The sequence below is a fragment of the Anomaloglossus baeobatrachus genome, chromosome 1 (assembly GCF_048569485.1).
Source record: "Anomaloglossus baeobatrachus isolate aAnoBae1 chromosome 1, aAnoBae1.hap1, whole genome shotgun sequence".
Lineage (NCBI taxonomy): Eukaryota > Metazoa > Chordata > Amphibia > Anura > Aromobatidae > Anomaloglossus > Anomaloglossus baeobatrachus.
In genome coordinates, this window is record NC_134353.1 from 89,189,436 (window position 1) to 89,201,571 (window position 12,136).

A 12,136-nucleotide genomic window follows, 5' to 3' on the forward strand; every position below is an offset into this window, starting at 1 on the left:
TATATAGCAATAGAAAATGAATAAGGTTGAACTTGTTGGTCATAAGTTTTTTTTCAACCTTTATAACTATGTAACATCTACCTATCATTGACGTTTTGCATACTATATACCTTTCGTAGTAGTTGTGTCTGTTCACAGCTATTTCAGGTGAGCAATTCCTTGTACTCTACTTACCTGGTCCCAGCAGGATAACATCTTATTTGCGACTTTTGTCTGTCCAGCATCCACATTTAACTATGTAACTTTGTAATATGTAACTATGTACTTGCCAGAAATTCCTGCAGCTCCTTCAATGTTGCTGTAGGCGTCTTGTCAGCCTCCTGGACCAAATCTTGTTGTTTTTTCATCACTTTTGAGGTACGGCCAATCATACGTAATGTCACTGTTGTGCCAAATTTGTCACTTCTTGATGCCAGTCTTCACTGTGTTCCATATCTGAAGGCTTTGAATTTTTTTTTTAAACCTTCTCCCGATCGAATACCTCAAATATTCGGCTTTGCGAATATTTTACGAATAGGTCGCCGATATGCGAATATTCGATGTGAATATTCGATGTGAATATTCGATACGCAATGTAAGTCTATGGGAAGCCCGAATAGTTCCGAATAGTTGTTATTCTGGTTTCTCATAGATTTACATTGTGCATCGAATATTTGCAAACAGTCGAATAGCGGCGACCTATTCGGAAAATATTTGCGAAGCCGAATATTTGAGGTATTCGATCATCCCTAATAACTTTCAACAATGCGATCTATATATTTTGCAAGATCTAATTCAGCAATACAAAATATGCATTGTGGGGAGCGATGGGTTAATGGATCTAACTACTTCAAGGTGCTTTCACCTTGAAAATGAGAAGACCCCAACTGACCAGATAACAGTAAAAAGAGAAGTAAAAAAATAAAGACACTATATTCACCCTTCCCTTTTCTAGCACTGCCTCTCAGCTGCTGCTCCCATCTCTGGACGACTGTCTGAACCCAGCCTAAAATACAATCAGTTCTTCTGTCTCCTATCTTCTCTCTTTTATCTCCAGTCCCTCCAGATGTTTTTTAAGTTTACTAAACCTCACATTGTCACATGGGCTTCAAAACATGTCAGTGATGTGCGTTGTGCCACATGTGGTCACTTGGGCACTAGTGAAAAAAGACCCAGCTATGTCGGTAGCAGACATACTTGCTCATTGCAGGATCAGTTATCAATCTGCAAAATAGTCGATTTGCTATAATCTAATTTTAAAAAAATCAGACTCTGATGAATCAAAAAATTTAAAACAACTTGAGGAAAATTCAGTTTGACTCGAAGTGCTTTGTTCATCTCACAAGGCTGCTTTCACACATCCGGTTTGAGCAGTGCTGCTAAATCCGGCTCTAAAACCTATGCAACGGATGCGGCGAAAAAAATGCATCCTTTGCATAAGTTTTTACATGCGGCCCGTCCGGTTTTTGCCGGTTGCAGCACGCTACTGAGCATGTGCAGTGCAAAAAAACGCATGCGGCGGCCGGATGAGGTTTTTGCCGCATCGCGCCGCATCCAGCATCCATAGGCATGCATTGGAAGAAGCGCTACATCGGCCGGATGCGGCGCGATGCGGTTTTTTTTCTGCCGGACAAAAAACGTGCCAGGCAATGTTCCATCCGGCCGCCGCATGGGCTAAATATGCTGCATCCGGCAAAAACCGGACCGAACGCAAGGCCATGCGGCACAATACAGTGCTAATGCAAGTCTATGCGGAAAAAATGCAACCGGCAGCAAAAAAAAACAATTGCATTTTTTCTGCAAAGAGCCGGAGTGGAGTGGCAGCAGGCACCTGTATCCAATTTATGCGTTAATAAAACTGACCGTGGTTAGGACTCCCATGACTGGTGGCCTGAAACGTTGATGGAGGAATGAATGGGTTAACACCGCGCTGTCAAGGTCATGAATCAGACAGAATATTTGAAAAATGCTTTTATTCTACGCATTTCGAAGGTTACGCCTCCTTCTTCGGGATAAATCCAAAATATTTGTGATTTATCTAGAAGAAGGAGGTATAGCCTTCGAAATGCATACAAAAAAACCCACTTAAAATAATCTATGTGTTCCATGAACTCGGCAGCGCGGTGTTAACCCCTTCATTCCTCCATCAATGTTTTAGCTTCTTCATGAGGACTGCTGCGACCGAGGACTTTTAAGCGATTGTGGTGGTTGTGACTGTCACAACCCATCCAAGTGAACAATTCCCTATATTGTCATTTTTATCCCACAAGGATAAGACCCCATATTGCGCCTCTTGTCTTTTCAGCATATCTTTCATGACTGGTGGCCTGTCAGCCATCTTCCGCCATAAATACTACCTTGTTACTTATAACTCTAATGTTTCATAGATCATTACAGTGACCCCTCTCCGCCACAATCCCACCAACTTCTTTATACCAGAATATCTGGGTCAACCAACATATCAATAGCCGATGATGAAGCATTCTCTCACAATTGATGGCGTCACGCCTTGCAGTAAGCTGAAATAGCAGAGCTTAATGTAATACTTGTTTTCGTACCCCAGGATAACCCACTAATAAAATAGCAGCACGATATATTTGCACTGCAAATTGGATACTCATCTTCTATTTTAATAGAATTTCATTATTTGATAGACATAAATTATTTAATTTTATATAATAAAAAAAGTTCAAATAATATTTTATTCACAAAATTAAACTTTCCAGCAAAGCTGATGGGACCGTGAAATAAGTGCAATCATGATGTAGTGACGTATCAGTCACCGGTTGTTTCCCAGCGTCTTTCTTTTTTCAAAATGAAAAATACTTAGTGAACCATTCCGGGCGCTTGGTCTCTTGATCTTTTGTTTCTGTCTTTGATGACACATTGCAGGGGTTACGCCTTGAAACAACAAATAAAAAGAAAATATATGAGTAAAATATATAAAAAGAAAAGTTAATGTAAAGAACTAAAGGCACTTGTCTCTCACGGTATGACTGAGTTGACAAATCAAATGGTAACACCCAATTGTCTCTGCCACAATTTCAATACAATCATATATTTCCCAAAGGAACAACAGAAGAAAAGCACTAACCAAAGTTCTAATAAAATATATGTTCTAAAATTTAATATTTATTGGGATTTACATATTTATTAACCCTTTTCTGACGTCTAACATCAATTGCAGTGGTGCCAATGGGCTGACAATGACTATAGACAGTGGCATATTAACTTCTGTGATTGGGAAGAACGCTGATCCTTGCAATACACAGCAGGGTTTTGGTGGAATATATCACTTGGGCTTCTTCAGCTGATCGCACTGGTATAGAAGTACCGTGTGATCCACATTAAGTACATACCATCATGGAGCACAAAGTGATGTGCTCATGGTGTATGTTATATAGCATTAAGGGATTAAATGGTTAAAATACATGTCTTAAAAGTCCTTTCCGTTCCTCCAATGCTGCAAAGGCAAAGCTGTCTGTGCTTGTAGCATTGAAGAGCATGCAGTAGCACAAAAATTCCAATGGTCCAAACTATCAATCAATAGCTAAAATTATATTAAAGTCATGGCAGAATGTGTTGGCACCCTTGAAATTGTTCCAGATAATGAAGTATTTCTCCTAGAAAATAATTGCAATTACATATGTTTTGTTATACACATGTTTATGTATTGGAACAAGCCCCGAGAAAAAGGCAAATTGGACATCATTTCGCACAAAACCCCAAAAATGGGCCAGACTATATTGTTGGCACCTTTCCAAAATTGTTGGTAAATAACTTTGTTCCAAGCATATGATGCTCGTACAAACTCACCTAAGGCAAGTAATAGGTGTGGGCAATATGAAAATCATATCTGAAATCAGATAAAAAGGGAGAAGTTGATTCAATCTTTGCATTCTGTGGCACACTAAGCATTGAGAACAGAAAGAAAAGAAAACTGTCGGAGGACCTGAGAACCAAAATTGTTAAAAAATATCAACAATATCAAGGTTACAAATCCATCTCAAGAGATCATGATATTCCTTTGCCCATGGTGCGCAACATACGCAAGAAGTTTACAACCCATGTCACTATCGTTAGTCTCCCTGGACGTGGACAGCAAAAAAAATTAATGAAAGGTTGCAAAGCAGGATAGTCATGGTGGATAAGCCAACCAAATCAAGTTCCAAAGAAATTCAAACTGTCCTGCAGGCTCAGGGTACATCAGTGTCAGCGCGAATATCCATTCACATTTGAATTAAATGAAACGCTATGGCAAGAGACCTAGAAGGACCCCACTGCTGGCATAGAGACATAAAAAGCTAGACTGCAGCTTGCCGAAAAGTATGCAAGCCAAAATCCTTCTGGGACAGATGAGACCAAGATAGAGCTTTTTGGTAAAGCACATCATTTTACTGTTTACCAAAAATGGAATGAAGCCAAAAAGAAAAGAATAGCGTAATTGCAGTCAGATATGATGAAGGCTCAAAGTTGATTTGCTGCCACTGGCACTGGGGGCTTTGACTGTGCGCAAAGCATCATGAAATCTGAAGATTGCAGTGCTCAGTGTCAGGAAGTTGGGTTTGCGTCCTAGGTGATTGTTCTTACAGCAAGACAATAACCCCATACTTCAAAAAGCACACAGAATTGGTTTGAAACAAAACACTGGAGAGTTCTGAAGAGGCATCAATGAGTGCGGATCTAAATCCCATTGAACACGTGTGGAGAAGTCTTAAAATTTCTGTTGAGAGAAGACGCCTTCAAATATGAAATACCAGGAGCAGTTTGCAAAGCAAGAGTGGTACAAATTCCAGTTGGTGTAAAAAGCTTGTTGATGCTTATAGAAGTGATTGATTGCAGTTATTTATTTCAAAGGGTGTGCAGCCAAATATTAAGTTGAGGGTGCCAACGAGCTTGTCCAGCTCATTTTTGAAGATTTGTGTGAAATTATGTTTAATTTGCCTTTTTTCAGTTTTTTTGTGTTGTTCCAATACTCACAAAGGAAACAAATGTGTATAACAAAACGTGTAATTGCAATAAGTTTTCACTTTTTGGTACAATTTCAAGGGTGCCAACACTTTTGGCCATGACTTTAAATGATGATAAAAACTGATCAGGACTAAGAAAAGCACCCAAGCTGTGGTACAGTCACAGTGGCTGGTGTAATGGTATATACTATTGGTCTCTTTATTATGGGCAGCACTGTTACTGTTATCACTAGGTATGAGTGAACCCGAACTGTAAAGTTCAGGGTTTGTATTGGACTTTGGGTGTCTGGGGCGCGAGCTCGAACATGAACTTTAAAAAAAAGTATTTTTTAACTCTACACTTACTGGGTTGGTAATGGGGGTGTGTGATAGACACCTTTCCATTACTAACTCCTGGGCTCGACGCCAGCTGTCAATTCACAGCTGACATGAACCCCAAAAGTATTACCCCGATTGCCACCACACCAGGGCAATTGTGAAGAGTCGGACAAAGCCCCAGAACTGGTGCAACTAATGGATGCACCAATTCTGGGGCGGCTGCGGGCTGCTATTTGTAGGCTGGGAAGCGTCAAATAACAATGGACCTTCCCACCCTGAAAATACCAGCCTTCAGGTGTCTACTTTACCTTAGCTGGTTATCAAAAGTATGGTGCAGCTCACACTTTTTTTTTATTTAAATAATTTGAAAAAACAGTGGGATCCCCTCTCTCAGCTGTGTGCTTTACCTGTGCTGATTATCAAAAATAGGATGGAACCCATGTCATGTTTTTTTTCCCAATAAACATTTGTTTGCAGGGAAATTGCCCCCATTTTGCTTCCTTATGCAGACCCCTAGCACTTATTATGACCATTTCACAGCACATAGGTTTGGATACCCATTGACTTATATGGGTTTCAGGGTCTGGCGTTTACTTAGGGTCAAGTCCAGGTCCCGAACCAAACTTTATACTAAAGTCTGGCCTAACTCGGCGAACTCTAACTTCCAATGGTCCACTCATCTCTAGTTATCACTGAAAAAGGCTTGTGAAAATGTTCTTTTCATGTGCATGTAGGTATGTCATTTGGGTGGATATATTTCTTTGGATTTCAAGATGTAACACGTTATTGTATGACATAATGGGTAGAAATTAGAAGAATTGCTGTGAATGTGATGTAGACAGGTAAATATTGTCCATATGCATCATAGTCTAATATCTAACGTACAGGACATTTATTTGGAGTGTGTGAGCCCAAACTGACAGTATAAACTAAGCACATTGCTTTGTTGAAGAGGATAAAGCTTTTAAAGAAAATCACGTAATTAGTGATCTATTTGCTGCATTCATTTTGCAGAAACTGAAGTTTAATCAAATACTCTAATTAGGCTGCTCGGTGTAGATTGAGTGCTGCCAAGAGGTTCAGTGCACCATTCTGCCCATTCTTTTTACATGTTCCTTCACTCTTCGCTAGTGAGTGACAGGACTAACTTACTTGGAGCGAGCACAATCTGCAGAGAAAGCTCAAGCTATCACAAGTGACAGAGGTGGAGACATGCAAACCGAGTGGGTAGAATGCTTCAATGAGCGTCTTGGCCACACCAAGGGTGCACCGAGCACCTAATTAGCATGTTTGATTAAACTTCAGTTTCTTCAAAAATGAATCAGTGATTACATGAATAAAAGTGTGATTCTTATAGAAGCTGTATTCCCTAAAAGGCAGTGTGCTTGGTTTATACTGTGAGCTTGAACTGACAAACTCCCTTTAAGGCAACCATTAAAGTAGATAATAGGCTGATATCCTTACCTGTTAGGGCGTATGATATCTAGCAGCTGTGCTGGAGGTCTGAAAGGATATCCAGGCTTGACGGTGTGGTCTAAACTAGGAGAATTCCGCATCGGATTTATTGTATTTTTGGTGGTAACATTATTACTAAAGCTTTTTTCATAAGCTGCTAAATTAGGAACACTGATAACACGGGTTGGGACCTCACCAATTTTCTTTTTCTGTAAGACAGAATAATTTGACAAATGTAGTGTCACAGGAGCTCGGGACCTGACAACTAACTAGCTAGCAGACTGGAGACTGACTAACTAAAGGCATTGCGTAGGCCCTACCCTAATGGGAGGGTGCCTTAAATACATAGTGCCTGTCAGTCATAGGTCGAGAGGCATTTACTGGAAGTAGAGCGTCATCCCTTTAAGAGGAGTGCCAGTGCACACACACACCTACTAGGTGCGTTTCCAGGGAGCATGTGCAGTGAGCCCGGGCCCCAGGGGGAGAGGGAGGCAGACAAGCACATGGGTGGCCGCAGAGCTGCAGGGGAAGATGCAACCCAATGACGGTGGTGAGTTAGTCGGCGTACCTATGGGGATGCCGGTGCTACACTAATATTATTATTACACTTACTACATATTGGGGTAGCATCTTGGAGATGGGAATACCGATTTAAATTTTGGTAGATTCTTACCTTTAGTGTGGGTGTTAGACTTCCACCATTTGGGTTGCATGAGAAAGACTGACTTCTATGCGTTTCTTGAGAAATTGGCACCATATCGTCATTGAAGTTTTGAATTTCCTGTGAGATAATAAAAGCAGAGAACTCTTTTAAGAGAAAAAGCAAGAAAACTCTTGATGTGGTTTGCGAACTTGTGTAGCTGTACAAAAATATTGACCAATACCCTATATAATTTATACATATTTTCATTATTTTTGTTGCACATTTTTCATCTTTTGCATGGTGCAGTTGGGCTCTTTAGTGTTGGCTTGGGTAATTGGGGTGTCTGTCTTTGTGGGGTGCACTCATATGGTCTTAAGGTGTCATTCAGCTTATCAGAACCGGACACGTCTACCGGTTTCACAGAGGTATCTGACTCTGATGGACAGTACACTTAAAAACGTCTATTACAAAAACACATTCATCAAAAATCTGCAAAAATAAATGCACGGGCAGAGGAGGGAGGAAACAAAGCTTCACAAGGATAAAAGATATTTCCAGAGGAATCGGAGACAATGATGTAATCATCTTATCATCCATTGAACTTACAGAACATTGGCATGTATTATTATTGCTGGGTCTAAATTTTGCCCCTACAAAAACTTTCATTTATTTTCTACCATCTGTGACAATAAGTACTATGTTGACAATCCTTTCCCCTTTTACTGATAGCATTTTTTGATACAGCAGATTCATAGACGACTTTCTCTTGATTTGGTTGTCTGGTGTATCTGCCGTGCAACCATTTATTGATTACATGAACTGCAACCTATTTCATTTACAATCTACATTCAATTATCAAAAACATTCCATTGAGTTTCTTGATTTGAAATGCATGGACATAAAAAAGAAGCCCTCTTATCCTCTACTTTCAGGAAGAAAACTGCAGGAAATATGATTTTACATGCAGTCACCATCCAGCCCATACCACCAAAGTTGTTTATGTAGGTGAATATACCAGGGCCAAATGGAATGTCATGAATCAAAACAGATTTTACACAGATGAATAAAAGGGGTACAAAAAGTGAATAAAATAATCCAATTTTATTTGATCCAATAAAATCCAATTTTATTAATCCAATTTTATTAGCCAATAAAATTGTGGGTAAAAAAAATGATTCAAAATATCATATTCTATGACACACAGTATCATGAAACATGAAGTGCTGGAAAAACAACAACGCAGATAGGGTTTTAACTATTACACAAAAGTGGAGTTAATAGCTTGGAGATGCTCACCTTAGGAGGTTGGGATCAGTCACAACTGCTATGAGTGCATAGAAACACGACTGCCATGGCCCTTGTGGAAGTTCAAAGGAGAAGGTGGAGAAAAGGGTTAACAACCTGCGCTGCCATGAAGAATCCAAAGGACTTGTAAAGTTCACCAGTAATTTTAGTCAACATGTTTCATAGATCGCAGTCTCCTGATGAAGGAGACTGCGATCTGCGATACGCGTTGAATAAAATCACTGGTCAACCTTACAAGTCCTTTGGATTCTTCACGGCAGTGCAGGTTGTTAACCCTTTTCTCCATCTTCTTCTTTGAGAATCATGAAACAAGCAGCAATCACTTTAGTTTTACTGTATTGCAACCAATAAAAAAAAAAATATATATATATATATATATATATATATATATATATATATACTTAAGCAAGCATTGTTGACCTTAGGGAGATCAACATATCCACTGCGGAGACACCATCACGTGTTTCTCAACACAGTGATTCTAGAGCATTGCCCCCTGGGAAGTATGCAAATAAGAAAGCCGCGGAGACACCATCACGTGTTTCTCAACGCTGGCAGGAAACTAGCCAGGTCTTTCACCGGGAAGGAACAACCACGGGAAGGGCAGTCTCCAGTCAAGGAGACCACCTATACCAAACATGGTATCCATCCACAAACACGTGATGGTGTCTCCGCAGTGGTGGATGTTGATCTCCCTAAGGTCAACCATCCTTGCTCACATAGTCTTTTACTAGGCAATGTCCCACTAGCCAGATTCCTACTCCACACTGATGAGGGGCAAATACCCCGAAACGGCTGTCTGTGGATGGATACCATGTTTGGTATAGGTGGTCTCCTTGACTGGAGACTGCCCTTCCCGTGGTTGTTCCTTCCCGGTGAAAGACCTGGCTAGTTTCCTGCCAGCGTTGAGAAACACGTGATGGTGTCTCCGCGGCTTTCTTATTTGTATATATATATATATATATTTCTTATAATTCTTATTTTGGAAACAGATGAGAACACTGCAAAAATATTACAGGAAAGAGTTTGGGTGGTATGATCTAAACAAGATCCATCTCTGGGTCAGATTCTATCACGTAGTCTTTTCATTCCCCCTAAAATCAAAACTCACTGGATATCTACCAAGGGTTTTTACAAATGTGTTTCTTAAGGATGCAATAGTTATGCATGTGCAAAAAAAATGTAAAACATTTAGCAACTCCACTGATAACACATATTTTCAAATCAAATAATTGTTGAGTTGTATAAACCTATAGAAACACTACACTGGATTTACGGCTCAAAGTTAATATTATGTATAGTGTTTCTATAGGTTTATATATTCCCTACTGTTGAACTACCTGGTTATTATTGTTATTGAATAGTCTGGGTCTATTTTTGAGTGGTGATCAATACTGTAGGTTTCTCAATTGTTGAATTGTCATTCACTTTTTGTGGTTTATATCATAGAATGCTCAAAATGTAACCTGGAATATGTAGGTTGGACTACACATCAATTAAAAATCCATTCCAGGGAGCATCTGTATGATGTAAACAACCACAAAAATACCAATAAAGGAAAATTGCCAGCTTCAAAGCATTTTATTAATCAGCATAGTTGTAACACATTGTCCATGAAGTTACTGTATATGCAATAGAACAAGTTCAGTTAATAGAGGGGGTTACTGTTAAAAACAGAGAAGCATGGTGGATCTTTAAACTGAACACTAGAATGTTTAATCTAACCAAGGATATAATGTTACATTACTAAAAGCATATATATTACTTAAAATCGTATCATCGGTGTAGCGTCAGTCATTTCCATAATTTCGGAAGGACCGATGTTACGATGTTGTTCCTCGTTCCTGCGGCAACACACATCGCTGTGTGTGAAGCCGCAGGAGCGAGGAATAACTCCTACCTGCATCCTGCGGCTCATGCCGGCTATGCGGAAGGACAGAGGTGGGCGGGATGTTTACGTCCTGCTCATCTCCGCCCCTCCGCTTCTATTGGCCGCCTGCCATGTGATGTAGCTATGACGCCGCACGACCCGCCCCCTTAATAAGGAGGCGGCTCGCCGGCCAGAGCGACGTCGCAGGGCAGGTGATTGCATGTCAAGCTGCCGTAGCGATAATGTTCGCTACAGCAGCAATCACAAGATATCGCAGCTGCGACGGGGGCTGGGACTATCGTGCTCGGCATCGCAAGCATCGGCTTGCGATGTCGTAGTGTGCAAAGTGCCCCTTAGAGTTTAAGGGGCAATGTTTCTCCTTGTGCAGAGGGATATGCCTAGTATATCTGTTCGAGGAGGCTTATAAGCCATGGAATGCTTCTCTGGGAAATTAAATATGCAACTTGCCTCTTCAGAGGGCCACCTTTTTAAAATAAATGCTATTTAATCCAACTTATAAAGTTGACTGCATGACAATCTTCAATGTTAAAAAATTAGAAATCAGAATAAAAGTTGTCTTACCAGTAAATGTTTAATGATCTGATCTTTATCAGTTAGTTTATCCTGTAAGCAGTTAATGACATGTAAATCCTCCGGACGGGGCAGTTTATTTCCCTTTTCTTCTATATCTCTGAGCCTGTGTTTTAGAAAAATGTAGTCAGCTCATAATCAGTCTCAGTTTCCATCTAACTAACAAACCCAATAAACTTTATGGATATACACCAATAAGGAAATAGGACACATCCACTATAAGAACCAGTTTCAATAATTATTTTCTCACAATTTCTGATGGATGCTTAACCCTTTCCCACCTTTTCCTCCCAAGAGTCATCTTTTTAATTTTCTGTTGGCATAACAGTAGATTGTAAATTTGTAAAAAATAAAAAAAAAATGTGTTGTACTAACTTTTTCTGAAACCTGTAACTTTTTTTATTTTTCCATTGATTGAGCTTTATGAAAGTTGTTCTTTATAAGGGAGAATTCAACTAGATGCTATATTTCGAGGAGGTTCACTATCCCAAATTCCCATCCCCCAAACAGCAGATAGAGAGGACCTCGCTACGCTTATCATAATGGAGCCTTGTGTCATACATGTGCTAAGGCTTCACTAAGAAATATACCGAGTACCGGGATAACGCATGGGACCATAGTCCCAAAGACCAAAAATTGGGGGAAAAAAAAACAACACCATATATGAATAGAAACAAAAATGGAAGTCACACTACCATAAAAAGCTGTATAAATTAGTCCAAAAAATAAATAATATTTTGCAGACTTTATATAAATTATTTGTCATTAATAATATGTTATATATATATATATATATCTGTATATATATATATAGATATATACATGTGTGTATGTAATGTGTCATCAAAAAGACAAAAGGTGAGGACACGAGAAAATGGGCAATACCAAAGAAGGGAGAACAGTATATAAATCGTAAGACAAGTGTAAAGAGAAATACAAAAAAAATATTATTTCATGACAAGCTGCCTAAATGCAAAAAGTGGAGAAAAATCTCCTGAAATGTAA

At 39.5% G+C, this 12,136-nt stretch overlaps 1 protein-coding gene across 2 annotated transcripts in view; it reads right to left on the bottom strand.

Moving 5' to 3' along the window:
• Nucleotides 1-2,588: 2,588 nt before the first annotated feature.
• The window catches only part of FAM184B (family with sequence similarity 184 member B), a 163,945-nt gene continuing 154,397 nt past the window's right edge, over nucleotides 2,589-12,136 (bottom strand). For both annotated transcript variants that reach the window (XM_075333617.1, XM_075333610.1), the window contains exons 11-14: nucleotides 11,123-11,237; nucleotides 7,396-7,503; nucleotides 6,732-6,931; nucleotides 2,589-2,880 (exon numbers count right to left, since the gene is read on the bottom strand). In XM_075333617.1, coding sequence (XP_075189732.1) covers nucleotides 2,790-2,880; nucleotides 6,732-6,931; nucleotides 7,396-7,503; nucleotides 11,123-11,237 — 514 coding nt within the window. In that variant the 3' untranslated portion in view covers nucleotides 2,589-2,789. The remainder of the gene's footprint in view (nucleotides 2,881-6,731; nucleotides 6,932-7,395; nucleotides 7,504-11,122; nucleotides 11,238-12,136) is intronic.